General features: G+C 44.2%; 1 protein-coding gene across 1 annotated transcript; it reads right to left on the bottom strand.

Annotated features, from left to right (window-relative positions):
• Positions 1-346: 346 nt before the first annotated feature.
• On the bottom strand, positions 347-14,081 carry LOC134295940 (zinc finger protein 420-like). Its single transcript, XM_062969468.1, has 2 exons — positions 13,876-14,081; positions 347-3,219 (listed from the first exon to the last, which is right to left on the bottom strand). Exon 2 carries the CDS (start codon positions 2,926-2,928, stop codon positions 1,264-1,266), a length of 1,665 nt encoding a protein of 554 aa, XP_062825538.1. The 5' UTR covers positions 2,929-3,219; positions 13,876-14,081; the 3' UTR covers positions 347-1,263.
• Between the last annotated feature and the right edge of the window lie 90 nt (positions 14,082-14,171).

Raw genomic sequence — 14,171 nt, 5'->3', positions numbered from 1 at the left:
ACTTAATGAATATAAAGCAAACAAAGACGCACATCTTGCACAATAAGAACAAAACTGACGGACAACAAATCCTAGTCTATAAACCTCTCACTCGCTGTATGATTTTTATCTCTATTCTATTATCTTTTAAATGCTGTCCTATACTTCATCAATTTATTTAATTTGTCCATCTCAACTGATGGATGAATCTTCTTCAGTCATTGTCATCATTCTTTGTCTTCCATTCTCTGCAGTTAGGGAGATACGTTGTGCATCCTTTGCCAAGGATGGTGATTAAACAGTCCCAAATACTCAAAATGGTTCATTGTAAGCAGTGATAAATACACATGAAATACACACCGGGATCTCCGAGTATAAAATCTGGTTTATTTGACAAACACATGATAAGCCTAGACTTCATTTACTTATAAGAAAACCGAAGTACTGAGTCCGGCTAAAATAACACAATTGCAGCAATACAGATGTAGTAACGATGAACACAAGTCAAGTTCAAGAGTTCAATTAATGAAGACAAGTCTAATACTACAGATCCAGGTCAGGAGCAAGAATAAACAATAGCCAAGGTTACAGTCCAACAGTCACATGCCAGGAATTCATTCAAACCGAAAGTTCCAAAGTCAAACCAAAAAGTCATGGATACAAACAAAGTCCAAGTCCATAAATGAAGCCAGGAAGTCGGTCTAGAATGTAGAGTCAACAATTCAGAATACAACAGAAAAGGATTACAGTTACAGGGCTAGAATCCAAATTCTAACCAAGGTGAAGTAGAGCCAAGGCTGGAGACAAGAGTATGAAGATGTGATATTATCTGCTATCAAAGAGTTATTCTTTTTCAAAACCCCTTTATCTAGGGATTCTGCTTCTCATTTCAGCAAACATTGAAAGATCATCCTAGAAGCCTATGATGGGTTTACTAGAAGCCTATGAAGGTGAACCCCTTCAAATCTTGCTGCTATACTGATAAAGATCTCCCTCTGAGTGAGTCCTGCCCCCAGTAGCCATCGATTAGGGCCACAAAAACTGCAGCTCATGGTACAGCAAGAAAAAAGGGGGCAGCCTTTCTCTTTCCTTCCAATGTTCTTTTAAAGAGAACTAGGAAACTCAAAAGCAAGTTTCCTCCTCTAGCCACACATGAGTTCTTTGATGTCTAATGCATGCTGAACTTACTCTGATATTTTTCCACATTCCATGCATTTATGTGGCTTGTCCCCTATGGGGGTCCTTTGATGGGAATGCATTCTGTCACTCTGACAAGCTCCTTCCTCACTGCATGCATTCATATGGCTTCTTCACTGTATGAGTGCCTTGATGGGAATGCAGATGTCCACGCTGACGGAAGCTCTTTCCACATTCCATGCATTTATATGGCTTCTCCCCTGTGTGGGTTCTTTGATGGGAACGCAGACTGCTACTGTGACTGAAGTTCTTTCCACATTCCATGCATTTATGTGGCTTCTCCCCAGTGTGGATCCTTTGATGGGTACGTAGACTGCCACTACGACTGAAACTCTTTCCGCATTCTATGCATTTATATGGCATGTCCCCTATGTGAGTCTTTTGATGGTAATGCAGATGTCCACTCTGACTGAAACTCTTTCCACATTCCATGCATTTATATGGCTTCTCTCCTGTGTGGGTCCTTTGATGGCAACGCAGATGTCCATTGTGACTGAAGCTCTTTCCACATTCCATGCATTTATATGGCTTCTCCCCTGTGTGGGTCCTTTGATGGGAACGCAGACCGAAACTGTGACGGAAGTTTTCCCCACATTCCATGCATTTATGTGGCTTCTCCCCTGTGTGGGTCCTTTGATGGGAACGCAGACTGTTACCCTGAGCGAAGCTCTTTCCACAATCCATGCATTCATATGGCTTCAACCCTACGTGGGTCTTTTGATGGGACCGTAGACTGCCACTCCGACTGAAGGTCTTTCCACATTCCGTGCATTTATGTGTCTTCTCCCCGGTGTGGGTCCTTTGATGGGAATGCAGATTTCCACTGTGACTGAAGCTTTCCCCACATTCCATGCATTTATGTGGCTTCTCCCCTGTGTGGGTCCTTTGATGGGACTGTAGAGTATCTCTCCGACTGAAGCTTTTTCCACATTCTATGCATTTATGTGGCTTCTCCCCTGTGTGGGTCCTTTGATGGGAATGCAGATTTCCACTGTAACGGAAGCTTTCCCCACATTCCATGCATTTATGTGGCTTCTCCCCTGTGTGGGTCCTTTGATGGGACTGTAGAGTATCTCTCCGACTGAAGCTTTTTCCACATTCTATGCATTTATGTGGCTTCTCCCCTGCGTGGATCCTTTGATGGGAATGCAGATTTCCACTGTGACTGAAGCTTTCTCCACATTCCATGCATTTATGTGGCTTCTCCCCTGTGTGGGTGCTCTGATGCGACTGCAAATATTTACTCCGAGCGAAGCTCTTTCCACATTCCATGCATTTATGTGGCTTCTCCCCTGTGTGGATCCTTTGATGAACATGCAGATGTGAACTTTGACTGAAGCTCTTTCCACATTCCATGCATTTATGTGGTTTCTCCCCTGTGTGGGTCCTTTGATGGGAACGCAGATGTCCACTCTGACTGAAGCTCTTTCCACATTCCATGCATTTATGTGGCTTCTCCCCAGTGTGGATTCTTTGATGGGTACGTAGGCTGCTACTCTGACTGAAGCTCTTTCCACATTCAATGCATTTATGTGGTTTCTCCCCTGTGTGGGTCCTCTGATGGGAATGTAGATTTCCACTGAGACTGAAGCTCTTTTCACATTCCATGCACTGATATGGTTTCTCCCTTGTGTGAGTCATTTGCTGGCAAAGCAGATTTCCAATGTGACTGAAACTTTTTCCACATTCCATGTATTGATATGGCTTCTCCCCTGATTGTGATGTAGGATCAGGAGGTAGATGATTTACCATTCTTTTACATTTATAATTCAAACATTATACAAGTTGTTTACAGATACAACCTCCTGAACATCATTGTCTTTGTACTGTTGTAGACTTTTGCTCGCTTTCCCAAGCCTCTTTTTACAGCACAATTTTATTTTCTGCCTTTAATTGCACAGATATGTAGCTTGAAATTCATTTTTCTACTATTTATTTATTCTTCTTGTCATTGTTGTGTATCTTCAAGACACTTTAGACTTAGAGGATTCCCTCTGGCAAAGCTTTCACAAGGTGTTCTTCACAAATTTGTTCAGAGGTTACCTGCCAGACAAATGAAAGGAAAATCTCTTCAGGAGTTGAACAGAGAAAGATCTCATGGAACACGAAGTATTATTATTATTATTATTATTATCATCATTATTATTATTTATACCCCGCTTTATCTCTCCTGCGGGAGACTCAAAGCAGATTCACATAAAAGCATCAGCACACAATTTATAATACAGTGTTCCCTCACTTAACGTGGGGGTTACGTTCCAGGACCACCCACAATAAGTGAAAATCTGCAAAGTAAGGTCAGTATATTTATTTTAATATTTGTACATTATTTTAGTAGTTATACACTATTTTAAGTCTATCAAACAATCGTGTGTTGATAAATCGCCTCCTCCTCCTACTATTGCCACTTGGGCTCCTTTTCTCTCCTTTTTGCTTCTCCTTTCTCCCTTTCTTAGGCTGTAAATTGTCATTTTTTAAATGATTTATAATACTCTTTTAGAGTTTATTGAAAAACCGTGAAACAGTGAATCCACAAAAAGCGAACTACGAAGTAGTGAGGGAACACTGTTTACGAATATGCAAACATCAAATAAAGGATGAAATATAAACAGTGTCAAAAATTTCCCAGTTAAAAACAATTAAAACATATTCAAAGTGAAAAACCACAGAACCCGCTGAATTGATCTTAAAAACCTACATCTGTAAAAGCCTGTCTGGGTAAAAAAGTTTTACCTACTGCCGCTGAAGGGGTCACTGAACCAGAGTGACTCCATTTTAGAATGCCTGTCTGCTTGAAACCAGAGATCAGTCTCTCTTCTAGAAATAAAGATAAAAATTGCAACTTGCTGTCTTGTGACAAGATAGCATGTGTCCTGTGTGTTTAGCAAGAATCAGTTGTGCTTAAGCTTGTGGTTAGCCGATTCTGAGAAATGTATGAAATACATGTACCTTTGCCTAACCTGTTGAAATGTTCTACAGTTCGTGGTGAGCTACATCCTGGAGTTGTTTACAAGTCAGGATGTGCCTGCCCACCACAAACTGGGCTGGTGGGTTTTTCCAGTAAACCCAGTCCAGAATGAGGAACTAGAAATGTGATAAACAAGTAGGGTATATATGACCCCGGGCAGATTTGCTCGGGGCAGACAATTTTTGCCAGCATCACAACCTGTGTTGCTTTGTCTGTCGGTAGCTACCTAAAATAAAGGTGTTTGTCCTCAACTTCATTGGTCTCCGAGTGGTGCTCATAGCGGCTTGGCAAACCCGGTGTTTCATGTGATTGGGGGACTCCCAAATCACCCCTTTCACCGCAAGGGCAACAGGGAGGGGGCCGTTCTGGCTTCCTTGGGCAGGGACTTCCAGAATCAAGGAGCAGCCAGTGAGAAGGCACACTTTCTTGTTTCCACCAACCGAGCATGAGATGGAGGTGGGACCAAGAAAAGGGCCTCTCCTGAAGCTCTCGGGGCCTGGGCAGGTTTGTGCAAGGGGATGCGGTCAGTCCGACAGAACAGTAGCCTAATGTTTAGCAAACTAGGGGAAGAGGGAAGGTGCCTGTTGCGCCGTGACAAATATTTTAACACCTGGCTAACAATGAACAATTCCTGCTCAGATACAAAGGGGACGCTGGTGAAAGATTCTGTTTATGTGATTTCTTACACTGCAAGGTGTTTAGGGAGGGGCCTTTATAATGCTCTGCCAGAGAGGTCCTGGGCTTCTCTAAACTACAAACTCTTGAAACCTGGCCCCCTGCCTCTGGAACGCCTACTCAAAGAGATAAGATTAGATCCATCAGTAACATCTTTTCGTAGCGATTTGAAAACTTGGTGGTTTCAACAGGTTTTTGGAAATGACTCACCTGAAGCCTTAGGCGCCACTTTAGCCATTAATGGAAACTGGGATTGAAATTGGCTTTTGGAAGTGTTTACTCTGCAATTCTAGACACCACACTTGATTATTACATGACACTTGTCCTGTACTTTACCCGCTCTTTTGATCTTGTTATGGTGTTCATTCTATTAGTCCTACCTGATAGCTATACAGTAGGCCGAAGTGTGGAATTTTGGCCTAGGTTCCTTGCTATCAGTCACACTTTGCCTTGGCTTTATGACATTTTTACCATATGAGTCCTATTCCAGCCATACTGCCATCTTGCCAGTTTTACATATTTTATACATTACACCAATTCATTGTAGAACCATTCAATGGAGCAACCTGAAATTACTCTTACTAGGTATTATATTGTTTTAAAATGTTGGAATTTTAAACATGTTTATTAGTTGCTGTTATATTGGTTTCTTCTGTATATGTATTGAATATTTTTATGATGTGTAAACCGCTCTGAGTCCTTATCGGAGATAGAGCGGTATATAAATAAAGTGTTGTTGTTGTTGTATCCTGCAGGAAGCAGCCACAGGATTTTAAAGGGGCCGGGCTGTGGCGCAGGCCGGTGAGCAGCCTGATGCAATAAATCACTCTGACCATGAGGTCATGAGTTTGAGGCCAGCCCGTGGCAGGATGAGCACCCGTCAATTAAAAAAAAAAAAAAAAAATAGCCCCTGCTCGTTGCTGACCTAGCAACCTGAAAGATAGTTGCATCTATCAAGTAGGAAATAAGGTACCACTTATAAAGTGGGGAGGCAAATGTAACTAATTTACGACGTTGGAATGAGGAAGTGCCACCACAGTGGATAATGAAGCAGCTGCTCCCTCCTGTGGCCAGAATCGGACATCCCCTCAGGAGAAGGTTAAATTGCCTCTGTGTCTGTCTCTGTCTCAGTTCTATGTGTATATGGGCATTGAATGTTTGCCCTATATGTATATAATGTGATCCGCCCTGAGTCCCCTTTGGGGTGAGAAGGCTGGAATATAAATACTGTAAATAAATAAACAAACAATAAAAGGGAAGCACACTCTTTTCCTACTGGGAAGACCCGAAGCTAACCTTTTTGAGATTCTGTATGGCTTTTTGAGACTTCTCCTTCATCCCTCTGTCCATTCTCCCCTCCTTTCTTTGCGGGCCCCTCTGCCTTCCTCTTCCTGCCTCCAGAGAGAACTTACATCCTTCCCACCCTTTCTTTGGTCATTAATGGGGAGCAGTGGATGTATCACAGCCACCCAGAGCTTCACGTATTACCTCCAGCTCCAGAGCGTGGTGTGTCTGTTGTGAAAAATGTGTTTTTTCTAAAACATTAGTTTATGTTCCCAAAGCACAATTGTTTTAAGTTTTACTATTTTAAACTTTTCTTATTAATGGTTCCTGAATAGCAATATATTTTAAAAGAAAAGGGGAGAAATCACCAAAAGAAGAATTCAAACGTATAGCCAACACCTGTAGGGAAAAGGTTCGCAAGGCTAAAGCGCAAAATGAGCTCAGGCTTGCCAGGGACATAAAAAACAACAAAAAAGGCTTTTTTGCTTACGTTGGTAGAAAAAGGAAGAAAAAGGAGGCGATAGGGCCATTGCAAGGAGAAGATGGGGTGATGGCGACAGGGGACAGGGAAAAGGCAGAACTGCTCAATGCCTTCTTTGCCTCGGTCTTCTCAGAAAAAGAAAGCCATCTTCAACCTCAGCAACACGGAATGGACGAAGGATTGGGGGAAATCCAACCCCAAATAGGGAGACACGTTGTCCAGGAACACCTGGCCTCTCTAAACGAATTCAAGTCCCCAGGGCCAGATCAGCTACACCCAAGAGTACTGAAGGAACTAGCGGAAGTTATTTCAGAACCACTGGCAATTATCTTCGAGAGTTCTTGGAGAACGGGAGAAGTCCCAGCAGATTGGAGGAGGGCGAATGTGGTCCCTATCTTCAAGAAGGGAAAAAAGAACGACCCAAACAATTACCGTCCGGTCAGCCTCACATCGATACCAGGCAAGATTCTGGAAAAGATCATTAAGGAAGTGGTCTGCGAACACTTAGAAACAAATGCGGTCATTGCTAATAGTCAACACGGATTTACCAAAAACAAGTCATGCCAGACTAATCTGATCTCTTTTTTTCGATAGAGTTACGAGTTGGGTCGATACAGGGAATGCTGTGGATGTAGCGTACCTGGATTTCAGTAAGGCCTTCGACAAAGTCCCCCACGACCTTCTGGCAAACAAACTAGTAAAATGTGGGCTAGACAAAACTACGGTTAGGTGGATCTGTAATTGGCTAAGCGAACGAACCCAAAGGGTGCTCACCAATGCGTCGTCTTCATCATGGAAAGAAGTGACAAGTGGAGTGCCGCAGGGCTCCGTCCTGGGCCCGGTTCTGTTCAACATCTTTATTAACGACTTAGACGAAGGGTTAGAAGGCACGATCATCAAGTTTGCAGACGACACAAAACTGGGAGGGATAGCTAACACTCCAGAAGACAGGAGCAGAATTCAAAACGATCTTGACAGACTAGAGAGATGGGCCGAAACTCACAAAATGAAGTTCAACAGGGACAAATGCAAGATACTTCACTTCGGCAGAAAAAATGGAAATCCAAGATACAGAATGGGGGACGCCTGGCTTGACAGCAGTGTGTGCGAAAAAGACCTTGGAGTCCTTGTGGACAACAAGTTAAACATGAGCCAACAATGTGATGCGGCAGCTAAAAAAGCCAATGGGATTCTGGCCTGCATCAATAAGGGAATAGCGTCTAGATCCAGGGAAGTTATGCTCCCCCTCTATTCTGCCTTGGTCAGACCACACCTGGAATCACACTGTGTCCAATTTTGGGCACCACAGTTGAAGGGAGATGTTGACAAGCTGGAAAGCGTCCAGAGGAGGGCGACTATAATGATTAAGGGTCTGGAGAACAAGCCCTATGAGGAGCAGCTTAAAGAGCTGGGCATGTTTAGCCTGCAGAAGAGAAGGCTGAGAGGAGACATGATAGCCATGTACAAATACATGAAGGGAAGTCATAGGGAGGAGGGAGGGAGCTTGTTTTCTGCTGCCCTGCAGACTAGGACACGGAACAAGGGCTTCAAACTACAGGAAAGGAGATTCCACCTGAACATCAGGAAGAACTTCCTCACTGTGAGGGCTGTTCGGCAGTGGAACTCTCTCCCCCGGACTGTGGTGGAGGCTCCTTCCTTGGAGGCTTTTAAGCAGAGGCTGGATGGCCATCTGTCGGGGGTGCTTTGAATGCGATTTCCTGCTTCTTAGCGGGGGGTTGGACTAGATGGCCCATGTGGTCTCTTCCAACTCTACTATTCTATGATTCTATGATTCTGTCTTTGCCTGCATTCAATCCCTGGGAATCTGGAAGTTGTAGTTCACCCTTAACCAGAGAGCACTGAACCCAGCCGACGATGGAGCTGGACCAAATTTGGTACACAGACCCAATACAGCCAACTTTGTATCCTGGCGGGATTCGCAGGTGGCTGAACTTGGCACCTGGGAGTTACAGTTTTTATTGATTTATTTACAGTATTTATATTCCGCCCTTCTCACCCCAAAGGGGACTCAGGGCGGATTACAATGAACATATATATGGCAAACATTCAATGCCAGCATCTAATATAGATCTATTTTTAGTTAATTTCGTAATGAGTGTTGTATCAAAACTTAAGTTTTGATAAAACATTCAATGCTGCCAGGCAAACAACATACAGTACAGACACACACAGAAGCATTTAACATTTCCAGCTTCATGATTCCAGCCACAGGGGGAGCTGTTGCTTCACTGTCCACTAGTGACTGTACTTCCTCATTCCTTTCCACATGCTGCTGGCAGTTTTATGGTGTTGTAAATTAGCTAAATTAGCCTCCCACATAAAGCATACCTAAATTTCCTACTTGACAGATGCAACTGTCTTTCGAGCTGCATAGGTAAACAGCAAGCCAAGCTATTTAACGGTCGGGGGCTTAACCCGACCCGGGCTTCGAACTCATGACCTCTCGGTCAGTATTCAGAAAACACTGAAATCTTTATTCTGTGTATTTTAATATAAGAAATACATGTGTTGTATCCCACCCTGAGCCATAAGGAGATGCCAGTAATAAATAACATTAATAATAATAAGAAATAAAAATAGTTACATCTCATCGAATATCATAAGATTTCTGGGTAGTACATAATCAAATCAGTTTATATATACCTCTGAGGATGCCTGCCATAGATGTGGGAGAAACGTCAGGAGAGAATGATTCTGGAACACGGCCATACAGCCCGGAAAAAACGCAATAACCTTGTGATTCCAGCCATGAAAGCCTTTGAGAACACATTGGATTTGAACCGTTTAGGGCTTTAAAGGTCATGACTAGCACCTTGAATTGGGCTCAGAAACCAATTGGCAGCCAGTGCAGGTGTTATAGCAGAGGGGTATACGCTCTCTGTGTCCAGCACCTGTAAGTAACCTGGCTGCAACTCTTTGAATGAATTGAAGTTTCTGGGCACTCTTCAGGGGCAGCCACACGTAGAGCCTGTTACAGTAATCTAAGTGGGATATAACCAAGGCATTAAAATATGTAATGTTTCATGACCAAAATCACTGGGTTGCTGTGAGTTGGGTGGGCATGTTCCAGAAGCATTCTTTCCTCATATTTCCTGACACCTAGGCCGGGTTGTGGCGCAGGCTGGAAAGCAAGCCAGCTGCAACAAATCACTCTGACCAAGAGGTCATGAGTTCGAGGCCAGCCCGTGCCTGTGTCTTGTCTCTGTTCTATGTTATGGCATTGAATGTTTGCCTTTATGTGTGCAATGTGATCCGCCCTAAGTCCCCTTTGGGGTGAGAAGGCGGAATATAAATGCTGTAAATACATAAAAAGTCCAACCGTCACCTAAATCAAAAAAGAAGCACAATCAAAGCCCTGGCAGACTGTGCAAAAAGAATCAGTGAACCCCACCTCCTCCAAGGTGAAATGAACCACTTAAACTGGGCTCTGCAAGCCAATGGAGACGCCACCAAAACAAGCCACAAAAGGCAAGACAAAGATCCACCCAGAGGATAAGAGGTCTTCGTATACATCAAGGGAACCACTGACCGCATAGAGAAGCTGATGATGATACACAAGCTACAAACTATCTGCAGACCCACTAAGAAAATCCAAAAAATGCTACGTTCAGCAAAGGACAAGAGGGATCCTCTCACGTCTGCAGGAGTCTTGCCGTATACCATGCAGCTGTGAAGAAGTCTACAGAGGGACCACCAAACACAGCAGCATTGGCCAAATACGAATCAAGGAACATGAAAGGCACTGCAGACTGATTCAACCAGAGGAGTCAGTGATAGCAGAGCCCTTGATGAATCAACCTGGACACAAAGAGTATGATTTGAGAACACAGAAATGCTGGACCACTCTCACAACCACCATATCGGACTAAATAAAGAAGCTGTTGAAATCCACAAGCATGTGGACAAGTTCAACAGAAAGGAGGAAACCATGAAAATGAACACAATCTGGCTACCAATATTAAAAACTCTAAATTCAGTACAGTAAAAAAAGAACAACACTCTGAAAACAGGGGAATTCCAGACAAGAATCAATCAGGGCCAGCTAACACCTCCCAAGAAAGGATTGCCCCAGGCAGGAAGCAGCCATCCAGTCAACGTTATGCTGCCACGCAGGAACCCAATCGCATTGGCTCTAGTTCAGCTTACAACAGGACCCTACGAGTGGATGGGACCCCTAAAAGCCATCCAGTTGCGCCTATTCTGCCTGGCAGGAACCCAACCACATTGGCTATAGTTCAGCTTACAGTAGGGTGCTAGAGTTGGATGGGACTCAAAACACAAACAGCTAAAAGAAACAATGGGATCGATGCAATGTTTAAAAGTCTTCTTGCTTAATGTTTTATGGTTATGCTGATGATTTGTATAGTTTTTAATGACTTAATGTATGGCTACATGTGATTGCTTTTAGACTTGTAATGTTCTTTTATATGGATGTGAGGCATTGAATCTTTGACATTTACTATTAGCGGTCATTGCTAATAGTCAACACGGATTCACCAAAAACAAGTCATGCCAGACTAATCTGATCTCTTTTTTCGACAGAGTTACGAGTTGGGTCGATACAGGGAATGCCATGGATGTAGCGTACCTGGATTTCAGTAAGGCCTTCGACAAAGTCCCCCACAAACTTCTGGCAAACAAACTAGTAAAATGTTGGCTAGACAAAACTACGGTTAGGTGGATCTGTAATTGGCTAAGCGAACGAACCCAAAGGGTGCTCACCAATACGTCGTCTTCATCATGGAAAGAAGTGACAAGTGGAGTGCCACAAGCAGGGCTCCGTCCTGAGCCCGGTTCTGTTCAACATCTTTATTAACAACTTAGACCAGGGGTCCTCAAACTTTTTAAGTGGAGGGCCGATAAACAGTCCCTCAGGCTGTTAGGGGGCCGGACTAGGATGAAATAGTCCAAAATTAGGATTGTTGTTGTGTGACTTCAAGTTATTTCAGACTTAGGTCAACCCTTGTGGGATCATGTTATTTACCTATTAAGCAGTAGACCCTCTGGATTGTTTTTAGGATTCATTCAGCACTTTAAGTATTACACCTGCTGTATAATTATCCCTCCCTGATAACTTGATATTGCTTTGCACCTCGGCCTGGATCTTTTGACCCAAATCGGGATTTTAATATTATTGTGTATATTGACTTTTATGACTGTTTTTAATCATGTTGAAGTTTTACTGCTCGGTTTAATGTTTTATCTGATTTGTGCTGTCGTGTCTGGGCATGGCCCCATGTAAGCCGCCCCGAGTCCCTCTGGGGAGATGGGGCGGGATATAAGAATAAAATTATTATTATTATTATTATTATTATTATTATTATTATTAAAGTTTAGGACAGAGGCCAGGTCAATCACCTTGGAGGGCTGCATCCGGCCCATGGGCCTTAGTTTGGGGACCCCTGATCTAGACGATCTCATAAGACCATAGGTAAGCAAAGAGACCTCCAAAGACCATCTAGATGGTCTCATAAGACCATAGGTAAGGAAAGGGGCCCCCAAAGGCCATTTAGACAATCTCATAAAACCATAGGTAAGGAAAGTGACCTCCAAAGGCCATCTAGATGGTCTCATAAGGCCGTAGCTAAGCAAAGAGATCTTCAAAGACCATCTAGACGATCTCATAAGACCATAGGTAAGCAAAGAGACCTCCAAAGACCATCTAGATGGTCTCATAAGACCATAGGTAAGGAAAGGGCCCCCCAAAGGCCATTTAGACAATCTCATAAAACCATAGGTAAGGAAAGTGACCTCCAAAGGCCATCTAGATGGTCTCATAAGGCCGTAGCTAAGCAAAGAGATCTTCAAAGACCATCTAGACGATCTCATAAGACCATAGGTAAGGAAAAAGACCTCCAAAGACCAGGTAGACTTGGGTCAACCCTAAATCTAAAGTTTAGGACAGGGGCCAGGTAAATGACCTTGGAGGGCCGCATCCGGCCCATGGGCCTTAGTTTGGGGACCCCTGACTTAGACGAAGGGTTAGAAGGCACGATCATCAAGTTTGCAGATGACACCAAACTGGGAGGGATAGCCAACACTCCAGAAGACAGGAGCAGAATTCAAAACGATCTTGACAGACTAGAGAGATGGGCCAAAACTCACAAAATGAAGTTCAACAGGGACAAATGCAAGATATTTCACTTCGGCAGAAAAAAACGGAAATCAAAGATACACAATGGGGGACACCTGGCTAGACAGCAGTACATGTGAAAAAGACCTTGGAGTCCTCGTGGGGAGGAAGTTGAACATGAGCCAACAATGTGATGCAGCAGCTAAAAAAGCCAACGGGATTCTGTCCTGCATCAATAGGGGAATAGCGTCTAGGTCCAGGGAAGTCCTGCTCCCCCTCTATTCTGCCTTGGTCAGACCACACCTGGAATCACACTGGGTCCCATTCTGGGCACCGCAGTTGAAGGGAGATGTTGACATGCTGGAAAGCGTCCAGAGGAGGGCGACTAAAATGATCAAAGGTCTGGAGAACAAGCCCTATGAGGAGCGGCTTAAAGAGCTGGGCATGTTTAGCCTGCAGAAGAGAAGGCTGAGAGGAGACATGATGAAGGCCATGTACAAATATGTGAGGGGAAGTCATAGGGAGGAGGGAGCCCTGGAGACTAGGACGCAATGGAACAATGGCTTCAAACTACAGGAAAGGAGATTCCACCTGAACATCACCTGAACATCAGGAAGAACTTCCTCACTGTGAGGGCTGTTCGGCAGTGGAACTCTCTGCCCCGGGACTGTGGTGGAGGCTCCTTCTTTGGAGGCTTTGAGGCAGAGGCTGGATGGCCATCTGTCGGGGGTGCTTTGAATGCGATTTCCTGCTTCTTGGCAGAAAGGGGTTGGACTGGATGGCCCATGAGGTCTCATCTCACCTTATTAACGACTTAGATGAAGGGTTAATAGTTAATACTCTACTATTTTATTATTCTATGACGGACCTGGACCAAATTTGGCACACAGACCCAACGTGGCCAACTGTGAACCCTGGGGAAGTTTTGGGAGGCTTGACCCAAGATATTTGGGAATTGTAGTTCACCCACATTCTTATGCGTTTTCTAATGGGAGCACCCCTAAAAAACAAAAGGAAAGACTGAGGGTTTTTTTTCCCTAAGAAATAGCATAATAAAGGACCAAACTGATATTATCTAACATCCAAAAACAAACAAGGCCCTTTTCAAATAACCCGGGCACCACCGGGTCCCTAAGCTAGTTGTTATTATTATTATTATTATTAATAATAATGGGAACTTCGGTTGGGGAAACTTACCCTACCAATCCGTGTCAGCTCCAATGAGAGAGAGAGAGAGAGAGAACACACTGAACATCCTCAAGGATATTCGTATCCAGTGAAACCCTCCACGAGGCCCGAGGGACGGAGCCGCAACAAGAGGACGGAAGTGAGCTCAGAGAGAAGGGCGTCACACCCCGCCTCCCCTCCTGAGCACTGCCTCCGGCCTCTCTGGGAAGCGGAGGCCTCCCTCTCGCTCCACTTCCGCCCGACACAAAGATGGCGGACGCAGGGCAGGCGCCCCAAGGAAGGCGTGGCTTAGCCTTCAAAGGACA

The sequence above is a fragment of the Anolis carolinensis genome, chromosome 2 (genome assembly GCF_035594765.1).
Source record: "Anolis carolinensis isolate JA03-04 chromosome 2, rAnoCar3.1.pri, whole genome shotgun sequence".
Classification (NCBI taxonomy): domain Eukaryota; kingdom Metazoa; phylum Chordata; class Lepidosauria; order Squamata; family Dactyloidae; genus Anolis; species Anolis carolinensis.
The sequence above is the reverse complement of the archived record's forward strand: the minus strand, read 5'-3'. Positions and strand labels throughout refer to the sequence as shown.